General features: G+C 45.0%; 1 protein-coding gene across 4 annotated transcripts in view; it reads right to left on the bottom strand.

Annotated features, from left to right (window-relative positions):
- Window positions 1-231: 231 nt before the first annotated feature.
- The window catches only part of mgaa (MAX dimerization protein MGA a), a 113,262-nt gene continuing 98,443 nt past the window's right edge, over window positions 232-15,050 (bottom strand). For all 4 annotated transcript variants that reach the window (XM_086003665.1, XM_086003664.1, XM_086003666.1 and 1 more), the window contains 7 exons: window positions 14,890-14,953; window positions 14,340-14,525; window positions 13,641-13,752; window positions 6,399-6,701; window positions 4,835-5,017; window positions 3,527-3,715; window positions 232-2,543 (listed from right to left, as the gene is read on the bottom strand). In XM_086003665.1, coding sequence (XP_085859791.1) covers window positions 1,183-2,543; window positions 3,527-3,715; window positions 4,835-5,017; window positions 6,399-6,701; window positions 13,641-13,752; window positions 14,340-14,525; window positions 14,890-14,953 — 2,398 coding nt within the window. In that variant the 3' untranslated portion in view covers window positions 232-1,182. The remainder of the gene's footprint in view (window positions 2,544-3,526; window positions 3,716-4,834; window positions 5,018-6,398; window positions 6,702-13,640; window positions 13,753-14,339; window positions 14,526-14,889; window positions 14,954-15,050) is intronic.

Here is a 15,050-nt window from a genome sequence, read left to right as displayed (position 1 = left end):
CCTATTCTTTGTATGTGGAGACTGAATAAATGAATGAATAATTTTAAGTAATCTGATTCCATTGAAGTACCACATTAGGAGTAAATTTCATCAAGGACACAGTCCCGCACTCCCAATCAAAATCCAAATGAAAACTCAAGAAATGGCGACTACCTTCATTGCAGTCGCCAATACATCAAATTACAAAAAGGCATAATGCATACAGTGTCTGTTAAAGACAAATAAAGTATCTTGCTTTAACTGGTTTTATTGCAAGGCCACACATGCCCTCTTACCACATACACAGGAGGTTCTAATCAGGTCTGTGTTAGCAGTGTGCATTTCCTAAAAAAATAGTGGGATCTTGACAAAAAACAAAAAAAATCTGCTACATATTTTAAAAACCACATTGTGAAATACAGTATTTACACATTTTCCAAGCCACACCAAACATTAGATTTTGTCCATCCAGCTTCTTGTACTGCTCAACATAATCAATTCATTTTCAATCAGTATCAACACAATAGACTCTCTTCAAATCTCATTTGTTCCAGTACTAGGAAATCCAAAAGGTAGGTTTGGCGCATTTCGAATGCACCAACACTCCCTCAGCTATTCAGAACATTAGGTTAACAAAACCACCGAGACAAAAAGTCAGTTTGTACTACAGTTGACTGATTACTATAGCAAACAAAGCCCACATCTCCTTATTATACAAGCTACATACAAAAGGTGTTTATTCACCCTCCCAGGAAATTATGCTCGGCATCTTCATGCTTAAGGTGGCATGTTTAGAAACTGTACAAAAAATCCAGAAATTATTTCAATGGAAGATTCCACATCACAAAACAGAGCTCCAAAATGCCCCGTTTCAGCTAAGCCCCCTGCGAATTATCACACTATGGCAGTCAGCTCTGTGATCGGCACAACTTCATGGTGGATAGCAGCTACAAACTGTACATCAGATCCATTCTCTGGTGACGTGCCAGATTTAAAACACACTTCATTGGTTACTTTAATAACACTCCCTGCATGATCACCACAGATCGCCAAAGCTCAATTCATTTACATCCATTTCAATTCCATATTTAAACTCCCCATTGGAGAGATCTAACATTATATTATTTTTGCTTTCTGTAAAGAATCCTCATAAGCTGGCAAGAAGCAACAAAAAAAAGGAGTAATTTTGAAGCAGCAGTTCGATCATTCTTTCTCAGATGAATTGTTGCAGGGTTCTCCTGAAACACTGCTTGGACTGTCCGTGCTCGTTTGTTGTGGAGATGAGATCCGTGCTAGTGCAGGCATAGGCTTGTTATTCTCTGGAGAATGCTCAGACCCGGACTCAGCCAGTGCTAGTGATTCACCCTTCGCAGGTACCCTGATTAAGCCGAGGGGTGCCAGCTTAGGCATTGGTCTCCAAAGCATGTCCAATGCGCTTGGGACCTCTGTGCTTGACAAAGGCGAGGTTGCTTTCATGTGGACAAGTGGGGGAGGGGAAACATTTACCAAACTGTCTGCACCACTAGTGGGGGTGCCCTCAAAGTCCAGTGTGCCATCGTCCAACTCGCTTTGAGAATCCACGGGCATTGTGCCGCTAAGCAGCTGCTCGACGTTCAAGTCCTCCCCTTCCAGCTGCAATACCAGGAGGCTAGTGGAGCCTCCGCTCTCCCTCTCCGACACCTGCTTCAGATCAGTGGTTCCGTCAGCACCATCAATGTCCACCAGTCTTATTGGCCCGTGGATTAATGACAATTCATCCATGCCATCCCCTTGGTTTCTGCCGTCAATAAAGCCCAATGTCTGGTGGTCCGACATTGAAGATGCATCTGGATTTTCCTCGTCGTCAGAGAACTGCTGATTTAAAAACGCAAGCTCGTTTAAAAGTGAAGTGAACGGCTCGTACCCCTCAGTGTCCACCAACTCACCAGCTGCCGCGCCATTTACTTTCAACAACGGTTCAAGTAGCTGAGAGGACGACAGTTCTGCATCTCCATCACTCTGCCCAATAGTTTTACCTGTGCTGCATGTTTGCATCCGACTGCTCATCACCTGGAGTTCCAATTTATCTTCGAGTATTACTTCGGTTATCGATGCTGATCCAGCCGAGGCCATCTCTCCAGTCCAGGCCTGCTCTGTGCAAGACACTGCAACTCTGTCAGGCAAACCAGAGAGATCCAATGCCTTTGGTGACCTGCTGATCTTGTCAGCACCCATTACCCAAGAAGTTACAGCCTGCTGTGTATGTTGCTGGGCATGTTCGGACTCTGAAGCTTCTGGCGACACAATAAAAAATGGCATGACCTCACTTTCACCAGGTACAGTAAACTCCCCAGTTATCGGTGCACTGTTCTTTAGATCCGATGAGCCTGTTCTTTTACTGTTTGTAGGAGTTTGCTGTCCTTGTGATGTACACTGTTTTCTCCCTTTCATGCTGAAGTCAAGAGGTTGAGGATCTACTTCTGCAAAGGAATTGTTCAACCCTTCTACATTTAGTGATGGGGTTTCTCCAGCCAGCGAGGTCACATTCACTATTCTTGGCATTAGGAAGGAAGAGGCGTCATTATCTGGAGTGAGATAGCAAACAATTAAAACATGTCATTGTAAGTTTAATGATGCATTGTAGGTACCATTTTTATGTACTTTAGTTGCACACAAGTTTACAAGCGAGATATTTTTCTCCAATTCTTATTCTCCGTATCTCCAGTCACAGGATGTGCAAGCAACAGATTTCATGATCTACCATTGTTCCTTAAGCAGATACTCAGCCTGGATGAGTCACCTTCCGATCTGCATTCCAGTGAAGTGTTTGGAAATCATCCAGCACCTCACTGACCAGCAACAACAACAATTTACATTTAAATAACACATATATATAGGAATGGGAAAAGCAACATGTGAGGAACTGCAAGAACCATCACCTGCCCTATATTGTCACTTCATTGCGATCAAACCCTGGAAATCTAAAATTATTGTAACAGTAACCATTCTGACTCAAATTACGTCAGTTAATCTTATACCTTATGCCCATGTACTCCCTATCAGCCAAACTTTAACTTCTAAATATTAGGATGCATGTTTATGAAATGCAACTCTGACCACTCTACACCACCCAACAAAGCACCAAGTAAGACTCAAAATGATTGAGGTGGTTGAGTTGGGGCCCCTCATGGCTCACACCACCAATGCTTTCTCAGATGTTGTTAATATTGACCAACATGTACGGTGTACCAAAGCAAAGACTGGGTGCAGAGGGGGTGCTGGTTATCCAGGCATCTGCATCTGGCGAGTCCTCCAGAAAAGGCTCTTTGACTGCTTTTGATTCACAGAGATGTTGGCTAACTCCCTGACACACTTTGGTCTGCACCCATCTGGTCACATTTCTCTCCTCCGTTCATAGGATCAGCACACTTGCCATGCAGTGCACCAACTACTCCATTTAGGACAGCGAGAACTGAAATGCAATCCCACAGAAAATACAGGACTACACATTCGTTGGTATTCTAAATAAATGCGGAAATCAGAGAAGTACAGATATACTATTTCTTACCAACTGGACTTGCTGGCACTATCGATGTGGCTTCCTTGTCTTGCGCCAATTCAGCTGAACCGGAGCCTAATGCCTCCATCCCAGGAGGTCTGGTGCTCGACTGCGCAGAAGACATCCCAGTAATGGTAAAGTTGTTTACCTGAAGTGGAACTGGCAACCCCTGCAGTTGGATAGTAACTGAAGCAATACCTAGAGAGAGAGAGAGAGAGAAAGAACTTTATTCACATCTTAAGATTCACTAACAAAGGCAAAGATGGTGGGAGCTCATGTCTTGGAGTCAAAATTAATACGAGACAAAATGGGACAAATGGTTCAGTGCAGAACATTCCGCATAAAAACCATTCGGGCCACTGATGCACCAATAAGTTGTCCAATGGAACTGTAAGTTTCAGGCGCTCTGCGGGAGGCACGTGAGTATGCACACAATCGCCCATATATTAACTAATGATATGGACAGGCTGAACAGATAAACCATGTTGGAAGCAAAGGATCTTCTCCATCTCTATTCCACCCCCAAGTACGTAATGAATTATTAGGACAGGTTGGTCAAAGAAGTAGGTTTTAAAAGCATCTTAAAGGAGCAGAGGTAGAGAGGCGGAAAGGTTTAGGGCTGGAGGAGGTTACAGAGAGGCAAGGCCAGGGAGGGATTTGAAAACAAGGATGAGAATTTTAAATTCAAGGTGTTGCCGGACCAGGAGCCAATGTAGGTCAGCAAGCACAGGGGTGATAAGACAACTATTGCGAATGGAAATAGGAGGACCCATATTAATTTCACACAAAAACCCTTAGCACTTGTTAAAAGGAGACTTTCATCCCCAACATCAACTTTCTTGCTTTTATATTCTATGCCTCTATTTATAAAGCTTCTGGATTTTTTTAAACTCCTGGATTAAATTGAGGGATGTCAGTGCTAGGAATGGAACACTTGTTCACTTCGAACACCCAATATCAGGATGAAGTGTTGCCAGGTTGGAAGTTCTTCCTACGGTGCTTCAACGATCTACTGTATCAATGTGACAATTCCATTTCCCACACAAGCTCTCCCTGTGACTGAAGTAACAATTCAGCACCAATGTGTGCCAAATTATGATCAGTTTTTGCGCTGATTAATATGCGCGAGAAGGAGAAATGTTTAATCTAAACACAATCTTGTGGTTGGGTTGAAACCCAGATCCCAGAGATGAAAGCAGAGCATCCTAAGCCACTGTGCTGTCCAGTCCTCAAGTCAAGCCTTTTCTTAATTGTTGCAACACACATTTGCAAAAATAGAACGTACACGAGATCCGGTCCAAAACTCATTAGTATTACCTGCAATATTTGTCCCAGCAATGCTATCTCCCTTGGGTATCAACTGGTTTCCATTTAGGAGTCCCTCAGTGGTGAAGACTGGGGTTTGGCCAGGAACAAGAGGGCTGTTTAAAGCCAGAACCTGTCCCTGTGGTGTCATCAGCAAACTCCCAGCAGTCAGAGGGATAGAAGAGGCTGAAGAATCTGTTAAAAAACAAACAGCCCTGTGACATGAATCAGTCATTCATGAAAGAAAGACTTATGAAATAATACTGAGCGGCCTGCGGGTGGCACTGTCCAGGGAAGAGTCTAAATACTCGGGCACGGGCCCAGCTTGCGCAGGACATTCTTAACAGGAACTAGTGAAGGACACAACTAGACCTCCATGTTGTAAAACAGTTGATTAAAGCTTTGTTTAACGCTTAGACCAAGTGCCTAGTAGTTTTTTTATGTCACCCTGTAACAAAAGTTGCATTGATAACACTGAACCTAACGGTTCCAACTCCTCTCTCACACTCCTGGACAAGATACAAGTAAAATATTACTGGCTGGTAAGCAACTCTTCCTTCATCTCTTGGGTCCAAATCTATTTGGTCTTTCCTTTTTTTCCCCTCTTCTTGTCAATTTTCTCTACTCCTCTCTTGAAGGTATTGACTTCTTACTGACTTGCAGACCTATGTGCCCCCACCCCTGGCAATGAGTGTCAGTAGGCTATTCAGTCTTGGGAAGGAGGGTGAAAAAGGGGGAGTATCGCAGCCGAGCCTGCTCCAGTCTCAAGTGACATATACATATACAGGCACCTCCAATGGGGTCGCTAAATTGTAATCGAGTGGCCAACTGCCCTGTCCTTAATTCAGAAGGCGCTCATGGCCGAGATCAGTTCCCTCAGCACAGACCAGAGATGGAATCCGGGATCCAGAAATGGTCTTTCTCTCTCTACTTTAATCAATACTACCATTGTCACTGTGCCTCTGAGTTTTCCTTACTATTTTCCTAAGCTACAAATATATCGTCTGTGTTGAAATTCAAGACCAGATTTGTATTCATGTCTTTTTTAAACCGGATTAATCTTGGTCATGTCCTGAACTATGGACCTGTCCTTCACCTAAGTTTCTCAACAACAACAAATGATCGATTTTAAAGTATCAACCTTCAGGTAGAAGGTACCATCCAAAATGAAATCAAAATTTTTTTTTTCCAGCCACTGCCAAAATACATCATTGCATATCTATGAAACTAAACTGTAGTTAGCACATGATGAGAAGCTTGTATGCAAGTATTTGACCCACTGATCCTCAGTACACCTTCAGAGCTGAAGAGCTCTTCTCCGATTATATAAAGTTCTACGTGTTACTCTGTTTCAGGGGAACAGACTTAGAAGACTGTAGATAAAATGAAAAGGGAGCCACAAAGGAATCATTCTACCGGTCTGTGTTTAGGAATGGCCCAGCATCTTCCAGCAAAGGCCAGTGCCTTCAATCAGCGTTGTATTACATCGCAGCATTACACTGTTACACCAATGGGCACCCAGTGTCCAGTACTGCAATAACGTCACGTTATTGTGTAGAAGGCAAATGTTACATACGGGGAGCTGTCGATGACCGTTTCCTGGTAAGAATCAAGGGTTTGCCAGTGCTAGCCTCGGGCACCAGGTCCTGCCCGCTTATGAGCATAGTGACGTTGGGTGGTTTTTGGTTCTGCAAATTCATCGCCACCTTCTGGAGAGAGTCCATAGTTTCAGATGAATTAGGTGCTGCTCTCCAGCTGCTGCAGTGCTGCTTTCCTGCGCCATCTCCTTGCTGCAGGTTGGTTTTTGTCTGAACATCCAGTGCTCGCTGCTTGGCGCATATATATTCCAGTTTCTTCAAAATAACCTCCTCAGTCTTCCCTAAAAATAGGATACATATTTACTAAAATGAATACAGTAATAATCAAGTCTTAGTTGAGCTGAGATGATCACTTTCTCAACATCTTGAGCGTTCTCTCCCCTCTCCTGTATCTCCTGCCATCAAATATCTTACCATTTGTGTCCCATTTTAATTGTTAACCTAAATGCTGCTAGATCCAAAATGTTACTGAGTTTCAGGCCTTGTAATTAAAAAGACATAGGGGGAAAAATTGGGTGGCTTTGCGCCTAGCACCTGAGCACGGTGCCGCTAACGCCTCCCGCGAAATTCAGCGAGAGGTTAGCGGCGGCGGTAGCGCCCTGCCTCTGGCGATTAAGTCATCACCATGCGCAGCACCCCGGCCGCAAACTTCGCTCGCACCCCCATACCTTCCGCTGGACGCAATGTCCGACAGGGTCAGGGTGCCGTGTTTGCGGCCGGGGCAGCGCAAATTAAAGGGCAGGTACCGGGCAGCCATTTTTTTATGGGCCACCTGCCAGCATCTGCCCCCTTTCGCCTCCTCCCGCGATCGGTCAGCCCAGCACTCCTCTTGAGTGTCAGGCTCTTTTGCCGGCACCCTGCTCCCTGGTGCGGGCTGCGCTAGGCCCCTCCCTCGGGGGGAGGGAGGCCTGTACTGCCGCAGCGCTATGTGCCGATGCACGTGGTGCTGTTGCACGGAGCGGCGTGATATTCAATGGTAGTGCCCCAAGAGGGAGGGGAACGCTTCCAGTAGCGCCCCGCCTCCTGCTTGGGGCGTTACCATTCAATTTCAGGCGCAAGGGCATTAACTTTTTGGGGCACTAAAATTAGGGAGGCGCGACCCAATTTCTCCCCCGCCTAGTCTTGAAATTCTGCCAAGTACTAGTGTAGTGGACGTGCATCATTCCACATCATTGACGAAAGACATGAAATTACTCTGCCCACTACCTTGAGGAGGCATGAACCTGGGTTAGTGCTTCTATTAAATCAGCCAAGTAATTTGAGCTGAATCATTAATCATTCATATGAATATTATATAGGTGTAATTTCTAGATTATACAGTATAGAGCAACAAACCGGGAGATGGGGAGGGAGATTTGGTATCCACATAAGATCCCCCAGCAAATGTTCAAACATTGGGGTAAAGTTATATATTGATGATTTTGTTTAATTAATTAGGTTACCTTTCATTAAGAGCATTTTAGCACAACATCAATTTGCTCAAAATATCCAGTCACCACAAAATCTTTAGTCATATCTTGTTTTTTATTGATGAATTGTGGTAAGAGCATAGGAACAGTAATAGCTATTAAATCAAACCCACTTATTTATATTTGTGCTATTAATTCATCTATTTTGTTGCGAATGCTTCGTGCTAAAGTGACATCGGGGAAAAAAGTTAAAGCTAAAGGTACCGGGGGGGGGGGGGGGGGGGGAGAAATTGGGTGAGTAGCGCCACCTGTTAGCGCCTAAAGAGGCAGTCAGTGGCTGTAGCGCCACTGGCTGCGCCTCCCGCGATATTCAGCAGGGGCGCTAATGGTGGTGTTAGCCTGTTGTGCTGCGCCGCCACCGATGAAGTCATCGGTGTGCGCAGCGCCCCATTCGCGCCCCGATCCCGATATTTGGTAGCGAACACTGCTGTAGCGCCGTTCACTACCCGCGCCCGGTTCACGGGGCCTTACTGCGCCGGCAGAGGCGCAAGTTAAGGTGGAGGTGCGGGGCGGCCGCTTTTTTCGGCGGCCGCCTGCCAGCACCTCCGTCCCTGGCCTCCTGGTCCCGCCCCCGCGGCATTGCCGGCTGTTTCCCGAGAGCCCGGCACTTCTCCTTGGTGCCGGGCTCTTTTGCCGGCACTCGCGATTGGGGATCGCGCTGTTGCAGGCCCCTCCCCCTTAACAGAGGGAGGAAGGACTACAGTACCGCAGCGTGCCGTGCCGCAGCATGTGGCGCTGCGGCACGTTGCGCTGCGATATTCAGTTTCAGCGCCCTAAGAGGGACGCGGAGCGCCTCGAGGCTCGCCCCATCTCCCTCTAGGGGCACTGAAACTGAATATCCGGCGATCGCTAATGCTCCGATCGCTGCGCTAAATCCTGCGCTCAGGCGACTTTGGCGCCCCAACCCAATTTCTAGGCCACTATATCTGAATGCACGAAGCATTCACAATAAAACAGCTGAATAGCACAGATAGAAATAAATGGGTTTGATTTAATAGCTATTACAAAGACATGGTTGCAGAGTGACCAAGCTTGGGAACTAAATATTCCAGGAAATTTAACTTTTAGAAGAGACAGGCAGAATGGAAACGAAGGGGGGTAGCCCTGATAATAAAGGAGGGGATTAAAGACAGGAGAGAGAAAGGATCTTGGCTTGGAAAAAACAAATTGTAGAATCAGTTTGGGTGGAGCTAAGAAACAACAAGAGGCAGAAAACACTATAGTGTCGGGCAGAGTATAAATCAGGAAAAAAGAGATGCATGTAACAGGTAATACAGTAATCATGACGGACTTTAACTTTCATATAGACTGGGCAAACCAAATTTGCAGTAATAGTGCAGAGGAAGAGTTCATGGAATGCATTCAAGATAGTTTTCTAAATCAGTATGTCGAAGAACCAACTAGGGAAATGGCTATTTTAGATCTAGTATTGTGCAATGAGACAGGGTTAATAAATAATCTTCTAGTAAAGGAGCCTCTGGCGAGCAGTGATCATAATATGATAGAATTTTATGTTGAGTTTTAGAGTGATTTTGTTAAGTCCGAAAATAGGGTCCTAAATCTGAACAAAGCAAACTACGTAGGTAAGAGGGGCAAGTTGGCTAAGGCTGGTTGGGAAACTAGATTAATAGATTTGATAGTAGAAAAGCAACGGCAAACATTTAAAGAAATAATTCATAATTCGCAACGAATATACATTCCCTTAAGGAATAAAAACTCTATGGGAAAATGGTCCACACGTGGCTCACAAGAGAAATTAAAGATAGTATTAGATTAAAGAGGCCTATAATGCGCCAAAAAGAGTAGTAAACCTGAGGATTGGGAGGATTCTGGAATTCAGCAAAGGAGGACCAAGAAGTTGATAAAGAAACAGAAAATAGGAGAGTAAACTAGCGAGAGACATAAAAAGACTGTAAAAGCTTTTTTCGGTATGTAAAAAGGAAAAGATTAGTGAAAGTAAACGTGGGTCTCTTATAGGCTGAGACAGGAGAAATTATAATGGGGAATAAGGAAATGGGCAGAGAAATTAAACAAATACTTTGTGTCTGTCTTCACGGAAGAAGACACAAAAAACATTCCAGAAATAGTGGAGAGCCAAGGGTCCAGTGAGAATGAGGAATGAAAGAAATTAGTATTAGTAAGGAAATAGTACTGGAGAAATTAATGGGATTGAAAGCAGATAAATCCCCATGGCCTGATGGTCTACATCCTAGGGTTTTAAAAGAGGTGGCTATAGAGATAGTGGATGCATTGGTTGTCATCGTCCAAAATTCCATAGATTCTGGAACGGTTCTCGCGAATTGGAAGGTAGCAAATGTAACCCCACTATTTAAGAAAGGAGAGAGAAAACAGGGAACAACAGACCAGTTAGCCTGACATCAGTAGTAGGGAAAATGCTAGAATCTATTATTAAGGCCGTGGTAACAGTGCACTTAGAAAGTAATAAATCGGGAAACCCGAGCCAGAGGCGGAAAAATTCAAAAATAGGCTGTCAACTACCTGTTAATAGGCAGGTAATGGCCTTTAATTCTCTTCCCGCCGCTAGGTGTCAGGTCCATTCGCAAATCGGGGACCTGACACTTGGAAAAATTGTTTGGAGGCGGGTTAACGGTGGGATCGCAACCCGCCATCAATCAAAACGATTTTAACCTTTGACCCGCCTCCAAACCCGCCCTCTGAGCGCCGGCAAAATCCAGCCCTCGAGTATTTTTTAAATGGTGAGAGACCTGGGTGTCGTTTGCACACAAATCGCTGAAAGTTAATATGCAGGTACAGTAAGTAATTGGGAAAGCAAATGGTATGTTGGCCTTTATTACAAAAGGATTTGAGTATAAGAGTAAAGACGTCTTACTGCAATTATATAGGGCCTTGGTGAGACCACACCTGGAGTATTGTGTACAGTTTTGGTCTCCTTTCCCAAGGATGGATATACTTGCCATAGATGGAGTGCAACAAAGGTTCACCAGACTGATTCCTGGGATGGGGGGATTGTCCTATAAGGAAAGATTGAGTAGACTAGGCCTATATTCTCTGGGGTTTAGAAGAATGAGAGGTGATCTCATTGAAACATACAAAATTCTTACAGCGTTTGACAGGATAGATGCAGGGATGATGTTTCCCCTGGCTGGGGAGTCCAGAACAAGGGGTCACAGTCTCAGAATAAGAGGTTGGCCATTTAGGACTGAGAGGAGGAGAAATTTCTTCACTCAGAGGGTGGTGAATCTTTGGAATTCTCTACCCCAGAGGGCTGTGGATGCTCAGTCGTTGAGTATATTCAAGGCAGAGAGCGATAGATTTTTGGATTTTAAGAGAATCAAGGGATATGGGGTTAGTGCAGGATAGTGGAGTTGAGGTAGATGATCAGCCATGATCTTATTGAATGGCGGAGCAGGCTCAAAGGGCCGCTTGGCCTACTCCTGCTCCTATTTCTTATGAACAGGAGGATGCCATTCAGCCCAGAGTCTGCTGCGCCATTCAATTAGTTCATGACTGATCGGTATCTTAATTCCATCTACCCGCCTTGGTTCAGTAACTCTTAAAACCCTTGTCGAACAAAAATGTATCAATCTCAGTTTTGAAATTTTCAATTGACCCCCCAGCCTCAACAGCTTTTTGGGAGAGAGTGATCCAGATTTCCACTACCCTTTGTTGAAGAAGTGCTTCCTGACATCACCCCTGAACGGCCTAGCTCTAATTTTAAGATTATGCCCCTTTGTTCTAGACTCCCCCACCAGATGAAATAGTTCTCTCTAGCTACCCTATCAACTCCTTTAATCGTCTTAAACACCTCCATTAGACCACCCCTTAATCTTCTATACTCGAGGGAATACAAGCATAGTCTATGCTACCTGTCCTCATAATTTAACCCTTTTAGCCCCAATATAATTCTGGTGAATCTTCACTGCACCCCCTCCAAGACTACCAGGAGAATTCCGCCAAGATCGCCTTGAGGCCCAGCAGATGTTTTTTTTTAAATGTATTTGTTTGGGATGTGAGCGTTGCTGGCATTTATTGCCCATCCCTAATTGCCTTTGAGAAGGTGGTGGTGAGCCGCCTTCTTGAACCGCTGCAGTCCATGTGGTGAAGGTGCTCCCACAGTGCTGTTAGGTGGGGAGTTCCAGGATTTTGACCCAACGACGATGAAGGAACGGCGTTATACTTCCAAGTCAGGATGGTGTGTGATTTGGAGGGGAACTTGGAGGTGCTAGTGTTCCCATGTGCCTGCTGCCTTTGTCCTTCTAGTTGGAAGAGGTCGCGGGTTTGGGAGGTGCTGCCGAAGAAGCCTTGGCGAGTTCCTGGAGTGCCCAGATGTGGGCACCATTGTGAGCACCTTAAAGCTCCCAAGGTGTCGGGGCCCAGAAAGATTGATGACCTTCAAGACGCTTCTCCACAGTTTATTGCAGGGAATGAAGATTTATTTTGAACCTTATTTCTTCGCCCAATAAGGGCCTTAAGCTTCCTAACCCATAGCAACAGGGTGCTGCTCTGATCATCAGGGTAGGTGCCTCTGTTGCACCTCCACAAGCGCAGATCACCTGCCACAACTACACAAATGAACCCAATCCTGCGATTTGGGTTGGGGGGTTACAGCCCAGTCAAAGCAGCGGGTGGAAGTCCTACTCCGTTTCACTTCTGCCCCCTCAACAAAGGTTGTTCCCCATGTATTTATTTTCATTATACAGGAAAGTGTGTTATCCGGAGGCTAAATGTCCAGCAAGCTCGAGCCACCGGCAAAAATCAGGAGCCGTTTTGTTAGTTTTTTTTTCTTCTCGTGGCTTTTTTTCCCCCAACAGTCAGGCTCTGCAAAGTCTCTCTGAAGCTGTTGCTAAGCTACAGAGACGCTTCCAAGGTACGGGCCGACTGTTTAGAAGCTGTTGCTAAGCAACAGTGTTTGTTGTCAGACACGGAGATGAAAAGCTCCGTATGTTTCAACATTAACACTGGTGTGTCCGGCAGTTTTGAGGGAACGCCAACAGCTCGGTCCCGTCGGTGCCGGATAGCACAAAGTTTCCTGTACTTGGCTTATTTTTTTATAAACCAGACGTTTTCACTGCTGTAATTTCCCAGTCTTTTGTGCAAGTCTTGTGCAGTATCTTATGCATAAAACAAGATTTTTTTATTTTTTTTTACTATTAACATGGTGGGAATCTCCTTAAGCGCTGTTGAAATGGACATGTCAGCACCAAGGGAGCAGCTGCAAAGTTGTGCTGCACAGCAGTGTCCCCAGTGGTGTACAACTCAAACCTGTAGTGTACAGCTTTGTCACATCTCTAGTGCCATTTCCTTGTACAAGTATTAGAATTTTCCAGTTAAATCGCTTTTCCGGACTTGAGCCAAGCAGAGGCTATTCAAATAAGCACATCAAGGTATACTTGACGTGCTCAAGGAATTGCTGGAAGCACCCTTTCCTGCTCTCACATTATGGTGTAGAAATATAGCCATGATATTGTAAACTACATCTGGTACAAAACCTCAGAACTGTATTCTGGGTAGTTATGCGGTTTTGCTTCCTTAGAAATTGCATGGTGTGTGACAGCTCGAGAGTTTTATTCACTAATAAATTACTATACCTACCCGCAGGAGGCCTTCCTGACTTGAGTCTTGCAACATTCCCTTGATATACAAAAAGAACTTAATCTCCCCCCACAACAGGAGCGTATCAGGCATTTTCTCCCCGGAGTAACTGCAATAGAACTGGGTTTCCAACTCCCCTTTTCTGCCACTCTTCTGAGAGCTGAAGCCAGCCCTTACCTGTCAAGAGGGAGACCTTTCGAATGAGTAAATCCCTTTTGCGAGACTGGATACTTCTCTCAGCTGATAGACGATCAGAGTGATCCTGCAGATTCTGGATTTCGTTAAATGCCTAAAACAGAAAAGAAACCGACAATCACAAAATATTCCAATATGTTGCAAGCACTCACCGCACAGCTATTCTGGCACTTCAGATAAAATGAACTAATTCCGGACCAAGCATTACCCTCCTGATGTCCTTCTCCCATGCCAGTTAGTATCACGTAGAATTCTATCCCCCTGTGCATTACACAGTAATGGGTCTCGACCCAGCCGTTGAAATTTCAACAAACAGGAATCAAGCCATTGACAAATGTTCCCGCCAAAGGCAGGCTGGGGCCTAATTAACATTCCAAAGTCGCGGCTTGATGACATCATACAATGTTAAGATTGACAGGGCCTCTGTGTCCCCGGCCTTGATGGGTGTTCCCCGCACCCTCCATGCTATTATCGGGATGAAGGAGTTACTACTCGAGTTCCATCTGAAGCAAAAAAATAAGAGCCAATAATAATTGAAGCAGATAGGTCAATATCTCTGTTACTACAGTAGAGAGGAATTTGCTACGCGTGTGTTAAGTGTTCGTAGGATAACAAAGCCCAGTAGTAAATTCTACCATTAAAATGTTATATGCATCCCCGACATCAAATAATTTTACAAACCTGTTTCAGAATATAGTACTTTGAGGCCTTCTGCTCCCTGCGGAGCCCCAGGGTTCTCTTCAATCTTTCGAAGAGGTCTCGCATCTCGGAGCGTCTCCGCCGCTCGTTTACTGTGTGCGCGGTCCGATACACCACCAGAGCATCCAGCTGAGCCTTTGCTTCCTTACTGAGATGAGCGCTGGGTTTCTAAAAGGAGAAAGAAATACAGTAGAGGATTTCCAGCAAACATTTTGCTGAAGTCACTTGATATTCAATGAGAACAGAATGAAAGAAGAAATGTTTCCTGCGCAACAGTTAGCATTTAGTCCAACAAAACCCTCTGCGGGTTAACTTTTACAGCTGTAGACTTTCCAATGGATACTTCTAGCAGTCCAGCTGATGGGATCTAAACCCACCCTGCCAAAAAAGCACAAATTGCCACTCCAGGTTCAGTACCCCCTCCCCCCACTAATGCTTTCCATGTATAGTCACTGTCTCCCTCCTAGCACAATCAATCCTTTTCAGGTTCAGAGCCCTGCTCCACACAAATTCTCTGCACATTGCTGCTTACCTGCTTGGGTTTGGGTTCCTCCTCCTTGGATTTGTTTGTAAGGTATGGATTGTGGAAGTGGCATCTAGAAACAAAGGAAAATTAGATTACTGCACATCACTCAGCAGAGGAAGTAGGAAAATAAATCCCCACGTAATATTTTAACACCACTCTCCCTTTAC

The sequence above is a fragment of the Somniosus microcephalus genome, chromosome 12, assembly GCF_052327205.1.
Source record: "Somniosus microcephalus isolate GS21.2 chromosome 12, FLI_Smic_1.0, whole genome shotgun sequence".
Lineage (NCBI taxonomy): Eukaryota > Metazoa > Chordata > Chondrichthyes > Squaliformes > Somniosidae > Somniosus > Somniosus microcephalus.
The sequence above is the reverse complement of the archived record's forward strand: the minus strand, read 5'-3'. Positions and strand labels throughout refer to the sequence as shown.